The 22,237-nt window shown below is 40.2% G+C and overlaps 1 protein-coding gene across 1 annotated transcript in view; it reads left to right on the forward strand.

Moving 5' to 3' along the window:
- LOC129699484 (fasciculation and elongation protein zeta-2-like) overlaps window positions 1-22,237 on the forward strand; it is a 119,603-nt gene that overhangs the window by 43,503 nt on the left and 53,863 nt on the right. Inside the window, exon 2 of the mRNA XM_055639316.1 lies at window positions 8,934-9,042. Within this exon, the coding sequence (XP_055495291.1) occupies window positions 8,934-9,042 (109 nt within the window). The remainder of the gene's footprint in view (window positions 1-8,933; window positions 9,043-22,237) is intronic.

The raw sequence follows: 22,237 nt of genomic DNA on the forward strand, positions 1-22,237 counted from the left end.
TTTCATTAAAGTAAAACCACAGATATAAAACTAATTCTCACAGAATACTTCTCAGAATATACACATAATATAGCAATCACACAACACATACATACAAAACATATTTTCACTTTTGGAAAAGAAAGTTATTTCTAAAACTTCCGATTTAAACAAAGTCTAATACTTACAATCGTAATTAAACACAATACACTTCACAATTAATTTCCTTACAACCACTTAGTTAAAATACAGTTACTTATGAATTACAAAGATTAAAGATGAGTTTTACCCCATTCTTACAAAGTGGTAAAGACAAAGTTCTAATCACACAATTCCCACCTCCAAGCTCACAAAGGCCATATACTTGTCACACTTGATAAATTATAATTCCTCCTTCCAAGCTTGGGTCTAGTTTCATTCTGAATTACAACCTCCTACTATCAGTGGAGGAAAGGAATGTAAGGTCTCTTTACGACCCCCCCACGAATAGCATTCCACACAGCAAATGGAAGATTACTATATGCAGACCCCAATCGTTTGGCTTAGATTAAAACAGTTACTTTCTCAGTTTTTTATACACATAAGAAATTATCCTTATACAAAGGTCACATAACCATTACCTATGCCTTATCTCTTATCCCAACATAAACACATCTAAACAGCACAAACCATCTCACAGACTAGTATCTACCCTTGGTGCCTACAATCCAACATAGACAATCATAAATCGCCTTAGATGACACACCCAAGCTCTGAGATGTGTCACAAAGGAAGAAGGATGGTGCCCATGTCATGGAGAAAGATCCCATTAACAACCTCTATTATAAACACCAACCTAAACCAACTACACCTTCTCACAGCATGATTGTTGCTCCAAAGCAATAAAGAATAGATATGCCTATCCAGATCACCCTTTCCATGTTTATGATAAGCCATCTGTTCTCCTGTGTGTGTTCTTTGTTCTTTATTTCTTTGTGGAGGCATGTATTTCTGAAAGCCCCAACTCCAAACCCTTCTCTTGCAACTTAACACAAGATCCTTAAGAACTTATCATTTGAACAATTTTATAATATATTTCCTCATTCCCTCTTCTGGTCATATTATGACCACTAATAGGATAATAACACAACAGAAATTCATCAGCATTGGCTTATTAGTCATCCAAGTTTATACCTAACCTCAGATGCTTTATAGCCCCCAAAACCCGGACCACGTAGGTCGGCAGGTTGGCTTGTTGACACCAATGCTGTTCCCTACTTCTCTGCTATGCTTCAAACCCTAGCCCTTAGGGTTCTCAACTATTCTAGGCTTCATACCACTAGTCCATCTCCAATTTATTCATTCTAATACATTTATCTGCTAACAATTCTTTTTCAACCTGCGCATTTACCATCCTTTCAACATCCTCATCCTTCAACATTGGAATTTCTTCTTCTTCTAGATGTTGCAATAATATCTTCTCACCAGTTTCCACATTACCCAAGACTGTCATTAGTCTAGCACTAATACATCTAACAATAGCAATTCCCATGAACAAACATAAAACCACTATTGCTGCTCATATGGCCATACCAATGATCTAATTCTATAACCATATAACAATTACAGCACAGAAACAGGCCATCTCGTCCCTTCTAGTCCGTGCCGAACACTTATTCTCCCCTAGTCCCAGCTACCTGTACTCAGACCATAACCCTCCATTCTTTTCCCGTCCATATAGCTATACAATTTATTTTTAAATGATAAAATCGAACCTGCCTCCACCACTTCCACTGGAAGCTCATTCCACACAGCTACCACTCTCTGAGTAAAGAAGTTTCCTCGCATGTTACCCCTAAACTTCTCTGTACTCTCTCTATTTTGTTGACATCCTTCCTATAGTTAGGCGACCAAAATTGTACATTGTGTATCCTCACAACCCTGGTAAGAATGCTCATTGTCACGAGGTAGTGGCAAACAGTTAGCTGGTGGGGCTAAGGTCTCATCATTAGGGATGGTGACAGTTTCCACCGGAAATGGCTTCTCATCTTGACATTTTACTAATCGTTCAATCCTTCCCCACTCGGGAGATACTGTAAATAGGTTAACAACAGATGTCATAGCGGGGTAACACACAACTTGCCCTTCACCAAATAATTCATTATGGGCTCGTCCAAACATGGTAGAGTCTCTTTCTTCCAATGCCCGTTTTTACTGTCTCTTTTGCTCATGTCCTTTCTTCTGTAACCAAAGGTATACCTCTAATGCTTCTCGATAGCATAGTCCATCATACAAATGTCCCTTTGCCGAGTTTTCTTCCAAGGGATTCCGTCTGCAGAAAAAGTCAAACTTGCACCCTCGAAACTAATAGGGTAATTCCCACAGGGTGTCGGTTATCTAAGTCTACCTGTCGATCAGGCTGACGCAGTATCCCATTGCAATAGTCAATCTTGGTGACATTTCAGATTCCAAAGGCATCCGGGCCATTGCACTGTACCACATCTCCTTTGCAGAGGTGAAAGATTCTGCTTAATTGTCCCAGGACATATCGTCAAATTTTTCCTTAATTTCCCTCCATCTGTTGTAGCATCAGGATGCAGAGCAGGATGAATCGCCTCATTTTAATCTATCTGGAATAAGCAAAGGCTCACAAAAACTCATTTCTTACTTAATTAGCTTAAACAACTATTTACTCAATTTAAACGTCCTTCAGTCAGTCAGTCCAGTAATCAGTCGCATATTCTTAACCATATGGCAAAATAAGGTTTCAAAATTAAACTTATAATAATACAACTAAACTTATAATGATACAACTCCCAAACAAAGCAGCAATGTAAAAACTAAAAAAATGTAAAAACTAAAAAACTCTTGAGTTGAAAATAAAATTACTCTTTCCCCCCCTTTTGATTGGGCTCCCCAATCAATTTGCAGTGGTGCAGGTGAACCCATGCAGCACGACCCTCGACCTTGGCAGCGGTCGGAGTGGTGAGAATGACCTGGAAGGGACCATCCCAACGTGGGTCCAAGTGCTTACGCATCCAGTTCCTGATCAGCACATAGCAACCTGGCTCAGTATTAGATGGAACTTTGAGTGCTGGCGCCACACCATATGCAGCCCTGACCTGTAAATAAGTAGTTCGCAAAGCACAGGTTAAAGTTAATACATAGGATTTCCGCAGGCGTTATTCTTGCTGTACCAGATGGAGTGGTCTGTATTCTTATTATGCCCATCTTCTATAGTTCTCCATACTATCCAATACACTGTCTGTTTCTGAAAATTTCAGCAAACAATCCAATCAATCCACTTTGAAATCTCAGCTGGATTGTCACATAATACTGTTTGCATCTTAAAAACAGGTAAAATACAACGGATTAAATAAACCCAACAAACTTTCAATTTTTCTGTCAAAGAGGAGTGATCAAATATGTTATATTCCAGTGATTTAGCAAAATATCAATTTAACTCATGATTAACCCATTATCAGTCAGTTGCCTTCTTCCCTGGCTCCATTGATTTATTACCCTTCTCCAACCAGAATGGTTATCTAAACAAACCATTAAAGCTGGTTGTGTTTCAGCAATCAACTTATTTCCCCTTTTAAATTGAGAGGTTAAATTCACAGCCGAGGGTAGCTGTAAAAAAAACTTCACCCTCCTGCTTACAGTTTTTTTTTTAAAGGGACACACACCTACACTTATAACATGTGATTTACAACAAATAAAATACTTAACTTCAGCATTCATTCAAAAACATAATGCTACCACACACATGAGAGGCGTTTACACTAATTATTCATTTACTAAGAACACAAATAATTACAAAAACATACTTATAACACTGACATCTTTCCAACTCAATGTAGTCCATTTGAAAGGTCTCAAAGGGACCTGCTGGTAAAGGAATCTGGTTCACAGGGCAAGCCTTTACCTGGATTATGCTGCTAGCAAATCAGACATCGCTGGCTGATACGCCGGGACAAGTCAGAAGTTTCAGATGCCACCAGGTCTCTAAAAGCATATCACTTACAGCCTTGGTCCCACAATGAGTTGCAAAGTGTACAAATTCAATAACCCACAACGCAAGCTCGTCAGACCTGCAAGTCTGTCCGGCAGGCGTAACCCATAAGCTAGTGACAGGATCGTACAGACAACCCTGGTCCTGCCACAGCTATTTTACCTTTGCAGGAGCGTCCTCCTGTATTTAAAGTACTTCTTGGATGGTTGGCATTCCTTTTTTCGAGGGAGACTTATTCCTAGTATAATTTTTAGTCTGCCTCATCATGTGGGGCCCAACAATCTGGTGACTCCTAAAAGCTTTCTTAGCCGCATCGTCGGCAAGGCGATTTCCTATATCTCTGGGGTTTTAACCTATAGTATGGACTCTAACGTTGGCACCAGCATGCTGACCGGGTAACTGAATGACCTGTAGCAAATTAGAAATCCATTTTTGTGAGATATCACTGTCCCTGAAGAGGTTAGAAACCCCCGATTCTTCCATAATTGTCCATATCAGGAACCACTCCAAAAGCATATTGGCAGTCCGTGTAAATATTTGCAGATAGTTCTTCGGCCAGGGTGCAGGCTCTAGTCAACGCAAATAGTTCGGCTAGCTGGGCTTAGAAGGGAGCCTCAAAAGATGCTGCTTCAATGGTCGTTCCCTCCTGATTAACAATCACATAGCCTGACAACCATTCTCCCTTTTCAACAATGGATGAGCTGCCATCCGTAAACAGGGTAACATCCAGATATGTTAGCCCATTCAGTCAGGGACAGTCACTGGTGGAAATTCTCTCGTTTCTCTCATCACATATTCGTTTTTACCTTTACCTGGGCTTCACTGTCTCCAATAGGACAGTCTTTCCAAAAGGCTCTCACAGCTCTTGACATGCGGGCCGATGAAGACTCTGACCAGTCCATATTATTGGTTTAAATAGCCATTGCAACGCTGGAAGGCAAACAGTTCATAACCATAGCACAAAACCGTGGCGAGTCATTTCCTTGCTGATACTGAGTGTCACCTGACTGGTTGCCGTAGATGGGGTTTTTTAAACCTTCCCAGAAAATCTTCTGCAGCCTCTCCTTCCTCTGGTTTCATATCCAAAACCTTTGATATATCGATTGGCTGCTGGAGAGTGAGGCCCACGGCTGCCAGCATAAGCTGTAATCGATGCTCATTGTTACCTGCCCCTGGGTGCGCCACCGCTAGGTCTGCATGGTTGTTCTAGGTTAAATGAACCAAGAATCTGGTATACTCAATCGCTGTTAAAACTTGCTGAACTAGTACCCATAATTCTCGGGAATCAGCGTGATATACAGATATCGTTGTTCTTAAAAATTCAATGAAAGCTTGTGGATTCCGTTTCTTAGGCACTCCCAACAAAATTGTCATCATCTCATTTGGCTTCCACAGCAGCCACACATTATTCATGCCTGTTTCGCCATAATCTTGTTGGTTGGGTGGAGGAGGTATAAGGGCTCTGGGGTTAGGGACCGTTCTGACAGAATATTGGCGCCTGGAAGATGCTTTCTTATTCCGTCTATTTCAGCACCTTCCCTTGTTGCTTCTGGGGTGTGGTTTTCTCAGCCAAGTGCTCCCTTTTATAGTCCCAACTGTGTGACCTCCTTTCCTCTCGTCCTTCTTGCTCCTGGTCTCTAGACTGTGACCATGTATGCCATGCTACAGAGTCTAAACTGGGGCTTCTCCAATTTTTTTTTTTTGGTGCCTGGGCTTGGTGCACTATCGATTTCTGATCCTGTCCTAGGTAAATTTGGTTAAATTCCTGTCGCCACTGTCCTCAGGACTTTTCTGATTTTCCCATACCTCCCTTTCGTCTCCCTCTGCTAATTGAAGGCCAACCATTTAAACTGCGCAGTCCCTTTTTTTTAAAAAAAACCTTTTTCCTTCTCTCTCCTGTCCTCTAGTCCTTTCGTGTGCACACTCTCGTCTCATTACCTCAACATTAAATTTATATCTAATTCCTCCTCACGCCAATTTCGCCATAATTCAATCAATTTGCATTTCTTTTCCATATTAATTCTTGGGCTTGTTTTTACCAGATCTGGATTTCTAGGACCCCCCCCAGAGGCCATTGTTTGTTACCTAAGTTCTGATTTAATGCCCCTGATAATTCTCGGAATTGCTGAGAACTTTCAGGATATTTGTCACATAAAATCTGCAATGGGCTGCTAGAACTCTTGGTGTTATCTAAGTGATTACCCATCTTAATTCACTTATCACAATTAATATATTTATCACACTGATCAGTACTATATTCACAACCAATTTAATCTATACACAGTATTAATATTCTTATAACAATATAATAATTACGTTAACGTTTTACTATTTCTTATTTTCACTGGATCCGAATTCAATTGTTTTTAATTACTTCGCACCATTCCAAATGGTCGAGATTAATTTAGCACTGTCAGTGATTAGCCGACCCTGTTTCCAAATCTTTCTAACTATCTCCTGCCATTCCAAATGGTCAGGATAAATTTAGCACTGTCAGTGTTTAGCTGACCCTGTTTCCAAATCACTATCTCCTGCCATTCCAAATGGTCAGGATAAATTTATCCAGTTCAGCCGGCATTTACCTTTGATCATTCCTAATGACCAAGTTTCTCCATTCCTAATGGAGCATTCCCATCACCTTTGATCATTCCTAATGACCAAGTTTCTCCATTCCTAATGGACGAGTCTGTTCAAAAGTCTATCTTACCAGTCTCCCCATTCCTAATGGACGAGTCTGTTCACCTTTGATCATTCCTAATGACCAATCTTACCAATCAACAAGGTTTGTTAGACTGACCTGATTCTGTCTGGATCCCGTTCAACACAAGAACGAAGGGTCGACTACGCAGCGATATACGGAGAAGAGGAAAACAGAGTGGTGTTTAACTACTCACTTCTGCTTGGCCAATTCCTCTGGTCCAATCAGTGCGCAGTTTAACACTTATTTTCGTTCCTCGTGTTGTCGGTGAACCGTCTGAATCCCACTTCTGACACCAAATGTTAAAATGAGTTCTTTTTGCCAGTCTAATTCAAGAAAACTTGATTCAAACCCTTGTTGCTGGAATCGATTCTTTATTCTGACAGCGCTGGATAATTCTTTAAACCTTCCAACACAGAGTTAGAAACTCTGGGGCAGGTTGAAAGAACTACAACTTTGGCATAAATGTAACACATTATATAGGTAAAAGACAAGGATAGTACAAAAGGAGTGGCAAACTATTAACCAATCATTATGGTTTACCATACATTTAACTTATTTGCATTAACCAATCAACTAAATCCTTTCCATTGATTGACAACACGTATAGTCACATGATTTTCCCTTTTCCAGCCCCTTTACAACCTTCATCCCCTCTGTGGTTTCTTCAACCTCTTTGCTCAAAATCATTTTATTTCATTAAAGTAAAACCACAGATATAAAACTAATTCTCACAGAATACTTTTCAGAATATACACATAATATAGCAATCACACAACACATACATACAAAACATATTTTCACTTTTGGAAAATAAAGTTATTTCTAAAACTTCCGATTTAAACAAAGTCTAATACTTACAATCGTAATTAAACACAATACACTTCACAATTAATTTCCTTACAACCACTTAGTTAAAATACAGTTACTTATGGATTACAAAGATTAAAGATGAGTTTTACCCCATTCTTACAAAGTGGTAAAGACAAAGTTCTAATCACACAATTCCCACCTCCAAGCTCACAAAGGCCATATACTTGTCACACTTGATAAATTATAATTCCTCCTTCCAAGCTCGGGTCTAGTTTCATTCTGAATTACAACCTCCTACTATCAGTGGAGGAAAGGAATGTAAGGTCTCTTTACGACCCCCCCACTAATAGCATTCCACACAGCAAATGGAAGATTACTATATGCAGACCCCAATCGTTTGGCTTAGATTAAAACAGAGTTACTTTCTTAGTTTTTTATACACATAAGAAATTATCCTTATACAAAGGTCACACAACCATCATCTATGCCTTATCTTTTATCCCAACATAAACACATCTAAACAGCACAAACCATCTCACAGACTAGTATCTACCCTTGGTGCCTACAATCCAACATAGACAATCATAAATCGCCTTAATGCTACACCCAAGCTCTGAGATGTGTCACAAAGGAAGAAGGATGGTGCCCATGTCATGGAGAAAGATCCCATTAACAACCTCTATTATAAACACCAACCTAAACCAACTACACCTTCTCACAACATGATTGTTGCTCCAAAGCAATAAAGAATAGATATGCCTATCCAGATCACCCTTTCCATGTTTATGATAAGCCATCTGTTCTCCTGTGTGTGTTCTTTGTTCTTTATTTCTTTGTGGAGGCATGTATTTCTGAAAGCCCCAACTCCAAACCCTTCTCTTGCAACTTAACACAAGATCCTTAAGAACTTATCATTTGAACAATTTTATAATATATTTCACCCTTCCCGGCTTTATCTGCGCATTGTTCCTTAATCAATTGTAAATTATCCTGCAAATAGAATTTGGCATTTCTGTAAACTCTGTTTTTCTCGATTTATCCTTGGATGTTTGTCTAACTAGTGGGAAAGTACTATATGTTGCTCTGCTTGTTATCCATGTTGTTTGACCAAAAGTGCGCAGTGTAAATGAGCTTTACGGGACCAAGGCTGTAGATCCAGATTTTGCTGTTCTTGAATACCCATTTGAGCTAAATATATGGTGGCATAATGCTAGTTGGGCTCTGTTATTTAAATTTTTTTATTTGTGTAAATTTATTTAAATTTCAAAGTTGTATGAAAATTGCAAATTTATAAAAAAGATACTTGAAGCAAATGTTTATTTGCATAATATTTTCTGAATTTTTGCATTGGATTGCAGGTTATAATGCATTTCGCACAAAGTTTAATTTCTTCCAGATTGTAGATGATCACTTTCCTCATTATCGTTCATGCATCTATTTTATTTCTAGGATTTGGAATGCATTGACTGATAACTATGGTAATGTAATGGCCGTGGACTGGAAGACCTCCCATATCCGTGCTTTGCACCTGCCAACACTTAATCTAACAGAAAAGGCGGTGAGTGATTTATCATTCCTGATCTCAATATCAATAAATTGGCAATGTTGGTTTCTTCTTATGGAATTGGCATACAGTCGTGTGAAGATATCTGTCATGATGACCTTTATGGGTTATTTTATGATTATCTTAGTCATACTAACCCCTCCAATTCAGTTTCACCATTCTTCTTTTGAGTGGCGTCCCATTCACTTTGTTCCATTCTTATCTATCCTGTCATAATCAATGATATTTCCATGATAGCTTCTCTTCCTCCCCTTGCGCCATTATTTGTTTTATCCCCATCTAAGGAGCTATCCTTCGCTCCCACCTATTCACATGCTGTATCTTGATTACACCATACAAAAATATTGCACTTATGTTCACATCTGCACTGCGTGCACCTGGTTGTACCTTGACAGTACTTTTATTGACCCTTACATACTCCAAATTGTTATATTACTTATCTAACAAAGCACTAGATGAGCTTATCTTTCCTTCAAATAACTGTGAAAACCAATGCATTGGCTTTCATCAACCAACAACTCTCTTCCTTTGTCACTTACTTCTATCCTACTAGTACTAGTGCTAGTTGGACACCCATATTCTACTTTTCATTAACTTAAGACATTTTAAAACATTACTGCCCATGTCGCGAATCCCATCAAGTCCCATGTTTGTTAAACCTCCTTGGAAGCTATCAAGCATCACCTCAGCATAACATTCTCGGACGTTTTAAAATCTGTCCATAACCACACATTTTAGAATCCTCTCTGGTGCTGTCAGATTTATGTGCTCCATTTCTGATGACTTGATCAATTCTAATTTTAATTGCTGCATGTTTGGCAACTGTCTTCGGTTTCTGGAGTTATCAGATAATTATTCTTGCGTCGCTTATCTTTCCTCCTTTAAGTCACTCCTTTATAGTATTTAACGCTTTGACGGATCATCTGCCCTAATATGTTCAATACCTAATGTGTGGTTCAATGTCAATTTTTGATTAACAATGTAGAACGTTCCACATTAGAGGTGATATATAAACATAAGGTGTTTTTGTCATTAATGTTGGGAATCAATAAGTAGTAAATGACCTAAATATCCCACTGCTGACAAGCGGTGTTCCTTTATATGTTTTTAATCTTGTTATATTGGTGCTTATTTTTAGAATTCTTCCTCCTCTGTTCCGCTCCTGGCATTTTTGTTATCGTACGGTACCCCACTAGGGGCGCCGTACGATTGTCAGCCCCCTAACAGTCTGTTTGTTTTTTCATCTTATTTTTAATTTTTAGTGTGTTCAAAGTTTGTGTAAATGTTCTCCGGTTTGTTTTATGTGAGGGGAGGAGGAGTGGGCGGGGGAAACTTTTTTTAACTTTTCTTACCTTGCCGGAGATGCGATTAATTTTCGGATTGCATTCTCCGGTCACTCTGCGGCCTATCATTGATGGAGCTGGAGGCCTCCTCGGACTGACCTTGGGTCCTACCGTGAGGCGTGGACTTACATCGGAGTCGATCCCTTGCCTGCGGTCTTTACATCGGGAGCTCGCAGTCTCGGGAGAGGCCGTAGATGTCGGGAGCTCCAACGTCGCGGAAGGTTCGACCACCCCCGACGCGAGGTTCAATCGTCCGGCACGGGGGAGCTGACATTCCCCCCGATGCAGGAGCTGATCAACTCGATGCAGAGGGCCTAAACCCCGCCGGCTAAGGGAGACAAGATCATCCCGTCAACAGAGGGCTCGAGGTCCCCGACCGCGGGTGAGCAAAGGGAAGAGATTGAACTTTTTTTCGCTTTCCATCAGTGAGGAATGTGGAGGAGTCTCTGTGATGGATGTTTATGTTAAAATGTGTTGTGTGCATTCCGTTGCTTTTTATTTGAATGATTGACTTGGCAAATGAAATTCCTCGTATGTTGCAAAACATACTTGGCTAATAAAGTATTATTGTGATTGTGATTTTTCTATTGTGTCGACAGACATATGGATCAAGATAAAACAGCTTAATCATTGGGAATAGCTCAAACATGTTAAGTCTTAGACCAAATTAAGTGAAATCCAGCATTCAAACAGCTTTAAAGCCTTGTTCTCACTGTGCAGCTTGATTTGTTCATTTTGTGGTTCTCATTGACAAGACTGTAGTCTCCCTTGGCATCGATTTGCCAAGAGTTAGTTAATTATCCAGATACTGACTGAACGGCGATGTCACTAAACGTAGTCTGGACTAAATATGTCAAAGAGGACTTGACATGAGGAATCAAACATCCAGCAATTTTGTTGTTCCCATTGGAACTATTATGAAATAAAAGCAGAATGCACTTAGCAGGTCATTAATATTTGTAGGATGAGAAACGGAGTCAATGTTTCAGGTCAAGGACTTTCAGTAGAACTGGAAAAGTGAGAAAACAATTGTGATAAAATGTAGAGAGGGAGAGGGATGGAGAGCCAGAGGGAATTCATGTGATAGGGTGTAGACCAGGGGTTGGCAACCTACGGCCCACGGGCCGGATCCGGCCCGTAACCCAAAATCATCCGGCCCGTAGGCGTTTTCTTTTGGGGTTTTTTTCAATTCGCTTTCGCGACCTGGGAACTGTAGCCAGTCCCGGGGACGCGAGCTGATCTGGGAACTGCAGCTAGCCCCGGAGCACGCAGACGACCTGGGCTCTACAGCCAGGACAGGCGAGCCGACCTGGGAACTGCAGCCATTCCCGGGGCACACAAGGGACCTGGGAACTGCAAAAAACTAATTGGAAAACTAACGCGAAAAACAACACTAAGTGTCACACTATGATGATAGATGTGGCCCGCCATCCGCTCGTAGACATGGGTCCTGGCCCCTATGCAGAACAAGGTTGCCAACCCCTGGTGTAGACTAAAGTTGCCACGGTAACAATTACTTTAAAAACCTACAGTTGGACACTAAAGAAAAAAGAACCATTTTGTAGCATGGAACTATAAGAATATCTGTGGAGGTGTTTTGCAAGCTACCAAGGACTATAATGAATATAACTTAAATTTACTGTTACAAGACAGAAACCTGAAACACTTCTCTGCAATAATATTTCCATTAATGACTTGTCAAACTTGGGTGATGCTCTTCTAAAATTCTTTAATGTTTTAACATATTAGAAAAGAGCAAAGCATGTCCATGGAAGATGTGCACAAAAGACAGATGTTAAGAACCACATGACATGCAGTCTTTTCCTTTTCACTGCCTTGTAGTATTTATGTACAATGTATGTTTTGTGTGTTGTCTGAGTCTTCTTGTAAGGCCGGTTCAATACTCTCACAACGCCCGGAGTGAGAAGACGCAAGTAACCGTTGGTTTTTTTGGTGTTTTGAAAAAGGCTTTGGAATACTGCTCTGTTTGTTTAAAAGTTAGTATTTGGTGTGTGTGGTTTGTTTTTGGTTTACCACGATTGTACTTTCTGACCTTTTGTTGGTTAAGAGATTATAAGCTGAAGAATTTCTGCATTAGAGTCATTAAGTTCTGTTCTATCTGGAAGTAGGAAAGAACTACGCTTATAGCGGAAGCAGATGGAATTTGTAGAGTTTCACTGGAAGAGAAGGAGTTTGGTCAGGGTAAACTAGGATACAAGTTTAAAAGGAACCGATTAAAGGATCAATGTTTCGATATAAGCTCCATGGGTATTTGGAACAAGCTGCCACCCGCTGAAAGTAGTTGAGGTAGGTACACAAGATAATCATAAAAATCAGACCTTAAACAGTCTGAAGAAGTAACTTTTTTCCAAGCAGCATCAAACGGAACACATAAATTCAGTATGGACTCCACAACATTACGGCAATTGAAATGTCGCTTAGAAGACATAGATGCTGTCTGCACCCATGATGAGAAGCATTTTTGTGTCGGGCGACCTTCGATTCTTAAGCAGCATCGCTGCAGGGCTCCTTCTTGAACACTTAGAAGCTGCGACATTTGGATGGACCCATGGAGAAGGGTCTCGACGCCCGAAACGTCGCCCAGTCCTTCTCTTCCATAGATGTGGCCTCACCGCTGTGCCCGGCAAATGTTTTGGTTCCCAACCCCGCTCCTTTTGTTACAAGGGGGATAGGAACGGTTAAGATAGTTTGGCCCCCCACATATGGGTGAAATGCACAAACTTTGCAAAAACAATGGTCCCGCTTACCTTAGTGCATCTGGGATAGCGTGCTGAATGATATCTTGAGCCGAATGAGACTTGTTTCCATGCTGATTACTCTATTATGCAAGAATGATATCTGATTCAGTTTGCTTACGAACGTGCTAACGTTGTAGGCCAATGAAGCACTTTCTGATAGTCTACTAGAGTTGTTATTACGTATTACAAACTGATGCTACAGAGAAACGTAGGAAATGTAGCACATTGAGGAATGTAAGCACCCGAGACATTAACTCTTAATGGTGGCAGTAAAGAATCTTAGCAGTTTGGAACACTAATTTTAAATGGTCTTGCAGATGAATTCCAGTCGATGTGTTGTAAAGGCTGCCTTTTCTGCAGCTACTGATTATGTAGGTTTGATGTGCCAGAAATCAGCTAATCTCCACTCACAATGCTGTAAACATCAATCACAAGTGATTAGCAGATGACCATATGAGTGCAGCTAATCTGTTCATCGTAATTAAGATTGCATGTGCTAAGTGCTTCATCGGCCCTGTAATGCTAATGTCTTCACTAAAGAAAGTCTTGTGGCTACAATTCCAAGTGGTACTAGAGTAATATACATAGTACTTCTGCCAGTGTCTTGTACATGCCTGATATCTTGTGTTTTGCGGGAAAGCTTTGGGAGCACCTTACTTTTTGCAAAGAAACTATAGGAGTACTTTTTGCAAGCGCGAATGTCATAATCTGGATGGATTTATTTATATGCGTTGCATGTCTCCAAAATTAGGTAGTTACACTGTCTGGTATCACAACTAGAGGATAGTTACCTAATCCTCCTCTGCCTTCCGCTCTACATCCAAGTCTTACTATTTTTAAAGTTTTCACCGTCTATCTTACCAGTCTCCCCCATTTCGGCGAGTTGTTCACCTTTGATCATTCTAATGACCAATCTTACCAATCACAAGGTTTGTTTAGACTGACCTGATTCTGTCTGGATCCCGTTCAACACAAGAACGAAGGGTCGACTACGCAGCGATATACGGAGAAGAGGAAAACAGAGTGGTGTTTAACTACTCACTTCTGCTTGGCCAATTCCTCTGGTCCAATCAGTGCGCAGTTTAACACTTATTTTCGTTCCTCGTGTTGTCGGTGAACCGTCTGAATCCCACTTCTGACACCAAATGTTAAAATGAGTTCTTTTTGACAGTCTAATTCAAGAAAACTTGATTCAAACCCTTGTTGCTGGAATCGATTCTTTATTCTGACAGCGCTGGATAATTCTTTAAACCTTCCAACACAGAGTTAGAAACTCTGGGGCAGGTTGAAAGAACCACAACTTTGGCATAAATGTAACACATTATATAGGTAAAAGACAAGGATAGTACAAAAGGAGTGGCAAACTATTAACCAATCATTATGGTTTACCAAACATTTAACTTATTTGCATTAACCAATCAACTAAATCCTTTCCATTGATTGACAACACGTATAGTCACATGATTTTCCCTTTTCCAGCCCCTTTACAACCTTCATCCCCTTTGTGGTTTCTTCAACCTCTTTGCTCAAAATCATTTTATTTCATTAAAGTAAAACCACAGATATAAAACTAATTCTCACAGAATACTTCTCAGAATATACACATAATATAGCAATCACACAACACATACATACAAAACATATTTTCGCTTTTGGAAAAGAAAGTTATTTCTAAAACTTCCGATTTAAACAAAGTCTAATACTTACAATCGTAATTAAACATAATACACTTCACAATTAATTTCCTTACAACCACTTAGTTAAAATACAGTTACTTATGAATTACAAAGATTAAAGATGAGTTTTACCCCATTCTTACAAAGTGGTAAAGACAAAGTTCTAATCACACAATTCCCACCTCCAAGCTCACAAAGGCCATATACTTGTCACACTTGATAAATTATAATTCCTCCTTCCAAGCTTGGGTCTAGTTTCATTTTGAATTACAACCTCCTACTATCAGTGGAGGAAAGGAATGTAAGGTCTCTTTACGACCCCCCCACGAATAGCATTCCACACAGCAAATGGAAGATTACTATATGCAGACCCCAATCGTTTGGCTTAGATTAAAACAGTTACTTTCTTAGTTTTTTATACACATAAGAAATTATCCTTATACAAAGGTCACACAACCATCATCTATGCCTTATCTTTTATCCCAACATAAACACATCTAAACAGCACAAACCATCTCACAGACTAGTATCTACCCTTGGTGCCTACAATCCAACATAGACAATCATAAATCGCCTTAGATGACACACCCAAGCTCTGAGATGTGTCACAAAGGAAGAAGGATGGTGCCCATGTCATGGAGAAAGACCCCATTAACAACCTCTATTATAAACACCAACCTAAACCAACTACACCTTCTCACAACATGATTGTTGCTCCAAAGCAATAAAGAATAGATATGCCTATCCAGATCACCCTTTCCATGTTTATGATAAGCCATCTGTTCTCCTGTGTGTGTTCTTTGTTCTTTATTTCTTTGTGGAGGCATGTATTTCTGAAAGCCCCAACTCCAAACCCTTCTCTTGCAACTTAACACAAGATCCTTAAGAACTTATCATTTGAACAATTTTATAATATATTTCCTCACCTTTTTTTCTTCAACCTTTTTCTGTGGGCGTTTTAGACTCCACAGTGAAGTTTGTTTTAGATATGTCAACCCTACCCGGCTTTATCTGCGCATTGTTCCTTAATCAATTGTAAATTATCCTGCAAATAGAATTTGGCATTTCTGTAAATTCTGTTTTTCTCGATTTATCCTTGGATGTTTGTCTAACTAGTGGGAAAGTACTATATGTTGCTCTGCTTGTTATCCATGTTGTTTGACCAAAAGTGCGCAGTGTAAATGAGCTTTACGGGACCAAGGCTGTAGATCCAGATTTTGCTGTTCTTGAATACCCATTTGAGCTAAATATATGGTGGCATAATGCTAGTTGAGCTCTGTTATTTAAATTTTTTTATTTGTGTAAATTTATTTAAATTTCAAAGTTGTATGAAAATTGCAAATTTATAAAAAAGATACTTGAAGCAAATGTTTATTTGCATAAGATTTTCAGAATTTTTGCATTGGATTGCAGGTTATAATGCATTTCGCACAAAGTTTAATTTCTTCCAGATTGTAGATGATCACTTTCCTCATTATCGTTCATGCATCTATTTTATTTCTAGGATTTGGAATGCATTGACTGATAACTATGGTAATGTAATGGCCGTGGACTGGAAGACCTCCCATATCCGTGCTTTGCACCTGCCAACACTTAATCTAACAGAAAAGGCGGTGAGTGATTTATCATTCCTGATCTCAATATCAATAAATTGGCAATGTTGGTTTCTTCTTATGGAATTGGCATACAGTCGTGTGAAGATATCTGTCATGATGACCTTTATGGGTTATTTTATGATTATCTTAGTCAAACTAACCCCTCCAATTCAGTTTCACCATTCTTCTTTTGAGTGGTGTCCCATTCACTTTGTTCCATTCTTATCTATCCTGTCATAATCAATGATATTTCCATGATGGCTTCTCTTCCTCCCCTTGCGCCATTATTTGTTTTATCCCCATCTAAGGAGCTATCCTTCGCTCCCACCTATCCACATGCTGTATCTTGATTACACCATACAAAAATATTGCACTTATGTTCACATCTGCACTGCGTGCACCTGGTTGTACCTTGACAATACTTTTATTGACCCTTACATACTCCAAATTGTTATATTACTTATCTAACAAAGCACTAGATGAGCTTATCTTTCCTTCAAATAACTGTGAAAAACAATGCATTGGCTTTCATCAACCAACAACTCTCTTCCTTTGTCACTTACTTCTATCCTACTAGTACTAGTGCTAGTTGGACACCCATATTCTACTTTTCATTAACTTAAGACATTTTAAAACAATACTGCCCATGTCGCGAATCCCATCAAGTCCCATGTTTGTTAAACCTCCTTGGAAGCTATCAAGCATCACCTCAGCATAACATTCTCGGACGTTTTAAAATCTGTCCATAACCACACATTTTAGAATCCTCTCTGGTGCTGTCAGATTTATGTGCTCCATTTCTGATGACTTGATCAATTCTAATTTTAATTGCTGCATGTTTGGCAACTGTCTTCGGTTTCTGGAGTTATCAGATAATTATTCTTGCGTCGCTTATCTTTCCTCCTTTAAGTCACTCCTTTATAGTATTTAACGCTTTGACGGATCATCTGCCCTAATATGTTCAATACCTAATGTGTGGTTCAATATCAATTTTTGATTAATAATGTATGACGTTCCACATTAGAGGTGATATATAAACTTAAGGTGTTTTTGTCATTAATGTTGGGAATCAATAAGTAGTAAATGACCTAAATATCCCATTGCTGACAAGCGGTGTTCCTTTATATGTTTGTAATCTTGTTATATTGGTGCTTATTTTTAGAATTCTTCCTCCTCTGTTCCGCTCCTGGCATTTTTGTTATCGCACGGTACCCCACTAGGGGCGCCGTACGATTGGTAGCACCCTAACAGTCTGTTTGTTTTTTCGTCTTATTTTTAATTTTTAGTGTGTTAAAAGTTTGTGTAAATGTTCTCCGGTTTGTCTTATGTGAGGGGAGGAGGAGTGGGCGGGGGAAACTTTTTTTAACGTTTCTTACCTTGCCGGAGATGCGATTAATTTTCGGATTGCATTCTCCGGTCACTCTGCGGCCTATCATTGATGGAGCTGGAGGCCTCCTCGGACTGACCTTGGGTCCCACTGTGAGGCGTGGACTTACATCGGAGTCGATCCCTTGCCTGCGGTCTTTACATCGGGAGCTCGCAGTCTCGGGAGAGGCCGTAGATGTCGGGAGCTCCAACGTCGCGGAAGGTTCGACCACCCCCGACGCGAGGTTCGACCGTCCGGCACGGGGGAGCTGACATTCCCCCCGATGCAGGAGCTGATCGACTCGATGCAGAGGGCCTAAACCCCGCCGGCTAACGGAGACAAGATCATCCCATCAACAGAGGGCTCGAGGTCCCCGACCGCGGGTGAGCAAAGGGAAGAGATTGAACTTTTTTTCGCTTTCCATCAGTGAGGAATGTGGAGGAGTCTCTGTGATGGATGTTTATGTTAAAATGTGTTATGTGCATTCCGTTGCTTTTTATTTGAATGATTGACTTGGCAAATGAAATTCCTCGTATGTTGCAAAACATACTTGGCTAATAAAGTATTATTGTGATTGTGATTTTTCTATTGTGTCGACAGACATATGGATTAAGATAAAACAGCTTAATCATTGGGAATAGGTCAAACATGTTAAGTCTTAGACCAAATTAAGTGAAATCCAGGATTCAAACAGCTTTAAAGCCTTGTTCTCACTGTGCAGCTTGATTTGTTCATTTTGTGGTTCTCATTGACAAGACTGTAGTCTCCCTTGGCATCGATTTGCCAAGAGTTAGTTAATTATCCAGATACTGACTGAACGGCGGTGTCACTAAACGTAGTCTGGACTAAATATGTCAAAGAGGACTTGACATGAGGAATCAAACATCCAGCAATTTTGTTGTTCCCATTGGAACTATTATGAAATAAAAGCAGAATGCACTTAGCAGGTCATTAATATTTGTAGGATGAGAAACGGAGTCAATGTTTCAGGTCAAGGACTTTCAGTAGAACTGGAAAAGTGAGAAAACAATAGTGATAAAATGTAGAGAGGGAGAGGGATGGAGAGCCAGAGGGAATTCATGTGATAGGGTGTAGACCAGGGGTTGGCAACCTACGGCCCACGGGCCGAATCCGGCCCGTAACCCGAAATCATCCGGCCCGTAGGCGTTTTCTTTTGGGGTTTTTATCAATTCGCTTTCGCGACCTGGGAACTGTAGCCAGTCCCGGGGACGCGAGCTGATCTGAGAACTGCAGCTAGCCCCGGAGCACGCAGGCGACCTGGGCTCTACAGCCAGTTCCGGGACAGGCGAGCCGACCTGGGAACTGCAGCCATTCCCGGGGCACACAAGGGACCTGGGAACTGCAAAAAACTAATTGGAAAACTAACGCGAAAAACAACACTAAGTGTTACACTATGATGATAGATGTGGCCCGCCATCCGCTCATAGACATGGGTCCTGGCCCCTATGCAGAACAAGGTTGCCAACCCCTGGTGTAAACTAAAGTTGCCACAGTAACAATTACTTTAAAAACCTACAGTTGGACACAAAAGAAAAAAGAACCATTTTGTAGCATGGAACTATAAGAATATCTGTGGAGGTGTTTTGCAAGCTACCAAGGACTATAATGAATATAACTTAAATTTACTGTTACAAGACAGAAACCTGAAACACTTCTCTGCAATAATATTTCCATTGATGACTTGTCAAACTTGGGTGATGCTCTTCTAAAATTCTTTAATGTTTTAACATATTAGAAAAGAGCAAAGCATGTCCATGGAAGATGTGCACAAAAGACAGATGTTAAGAACCACGTGACATGCAGTCTTTTCCTTTTCACTGCCTTGTAGTATTTATGTACAATGTATGTTTTGTGTGTTGTCTGAGTCTGTGCTTGTGATAATGCTGCAAGCAAGATTTTCATTATACATATAATTCACCATACTTGTGCATGTGCCAAACTCGACTTGACATGACTTCAGGTGTTTTGTTGGTTCATTTAGATTCCTAAATGGCCTTGGAGAATGATTTCTGCATATTGTCATTAAAATTGTTCATTCAATCTATCTGGACAGTTGTATTGATGGAGGAACTCCCTCTTCATAAAACAGAATCAATTTTTAGGATTTATTGAATCTGTTTTTCTTTTATTTTGTATTTTTCAATTTTTCCTTTCTCAGATAGTTTTATCTGTTTGCGGAATCGGGAATTTTACTGTGAAATGAAACATGACTGCACACAAAATTCCAAATGCGGCCTGACCCAAGTCCATTAAAGCTGCAACATGATTTTTTTACTCATATATTCAATGCCCCAACCGATGAAGGCAAGCATTCCATATACCACCTTTACCATTCTATCTACTTGTATTGCTACTTTCAGGGAGCTATGGACTTGGATCCCAAGATAATCATAATCACAATAATACCTTATTAGCCAAGTATGTTTTGCAACATACAAGGAATTTCATTTGCCAAGTCAGTCATACAAATAAAAATCAACAGAACACACTAAATCCATTTTAACATAAACAGTGACTCCACCACATTCGTCACTGTGATGGAAGGCGAAAAAAAGTTAAAATCTCTTCCCTTCTATGCTCTCCCGTGGTCGGGTGCCTCGAGCCCTCCATTGATGGGACGATCTTAACTCCAGCGGCGTTTGGGCCCTCCACATCGGGGCGATCAGCTCCTGCATCGGGGGGATATCAGCTCCCCCGCGCCGGCGATCGGACCCTGGGTCAGGGCTGGTCGTGCCTCTGTGTTGTTGGAGCTCCCAACTCTGCCTCTCCCGAGGCTGCGAGCACTTGATGGTAAGTCCGCAGGCCACGATTGGAGCGATCCCAGGCAAGGGAACAGCTCCGATGTAAGTCCATGCCCCGTGGTGGGGCTCAAGTTAGTCCAAGGAGGCCTCCAGCTCCATCGATGGTAGGCCGCAGAGCAACCAGAGATGCGACCCGGAAAACAATCGGATACCCTCCCCCATCCCCCTCTCCCCCACATAAAATAAACCGGAGAACAGAACATTTACACAAACTTTTAACACTAAACAATTTTAAAAAATCATTTTTGTCCAGCCTATTACTAACAAAAGGCTTTAGCAGTGACAGTTGGCCTTGGGATATGCTCACAGAAACCACACCCGAATTGTGTATTTCATTTCCTCACCTGTTTCTCTCCCATGTCTCCAAAGGACCTACTGAAGGCTTCTTTATAATACAGTTACTCTATTCTGCCACTGGACTGCCAACTGACTCCAAAGTTTTGTTCAGTTTAGTTTAGAGATACAGAGCAGAAACAGGCCCTTAGGCCCACTGAGTCAGCACTTACCAGCGATCCACGTACACCAACACTATCCCACACGCAAGGGACAATTTGCAATATCTATCAAAGCCAATTAACTTACAAACTGAAGGTTCCAGAGGAAACTGTAACACCCAGGAAAAACCCACACGGTTACAGGGAGAATGTACATACTTCATACAGACAGGACCCGTAGTCAGGATTGAACCTGAGACTCTGGCGCTGTAAAGAACTCTTTATCGCTGCGCCACGGTGGAACACTAATGAGTAAAGCTAAAAGGTGGAACTGATGTATAGAATTAAGAGGTTAGATTCAACCCTTTACATTTATGCCAGCCATTTGAAAGGGATCGCTGACCTTGAATGTAAAGTAAAGCGGTTTATTAATTTTCATTATTTTACGTATCTAAATACTTTTAAGGATTTAAAGAAAAGTGAAGACATCTTATTGAAATTATTTAAAACTCCGTGAGACCATACTTGGAATATTTTGCACAAGTCTGGTTTCCCTACCGCATGAAGGATGTATTTGTAATGGAAGGAGTGCAAAGAAGGTTCACCAGATTGATTTCTGTGATGTTGGGGAATTTCCACTGACAAGGGATTAAACAGACTGGACATATATCTTTGAGTGAGGAGAATAGGAACTGGTCTCATTGAAGCATGTTAAAATTTTAAGTGGCTTGACATGGTAGATAGAATAAAGGTAATGGACATTCAGGGCTGCGATGAGAAATTTAAAAAAAAATAATTATTGAGGGAATGGAGGAATATGGATTGTGTGCAGACAGATAAGGGTTGATACAGTGAAAAGCTACATTTTGCATGCTATCCAGGCAAATAATGCTATATACAAATAAACAGTGCAGAATATAGAGTGGCAGATATTGGGAAAATGCAGGTTTAAAAAAAGTGAAAGGCCTCAACAAAATAGTTTGAAAATTTGGGAATTTTCCCTTGGCATATGAGAGGTTTGTTCAGGAGTTTGCTAAGTAGGGAAGAAACTGTTCTTGAATCTAGTAGTTTGTGCATTCAAGCTTTTGTATGTTCTGCCCAACAGGAGAGGGGAGAAGAAGGAATAACAGGTATTTGAGTGGCCCTGGATTATGCTGGATGCTTTCCTGAGCCAGCGTGAAATGTCGATGAGGA

The sequence above is a fragment of the Leucoraja erinacea genome, chromosome 8 (assembly GCF_028641065.1).
Source record: "Leucoraja erinacea ecotype New England chromosome 8, Leri_hhj_1, whole genome shotgun sequence".
NCBI lineage: Eukaryota > Metazoa > Chordata > Chondrichthyes > Rajiformes > Rajidae > Leucoraja > Leucoraja erinaceus.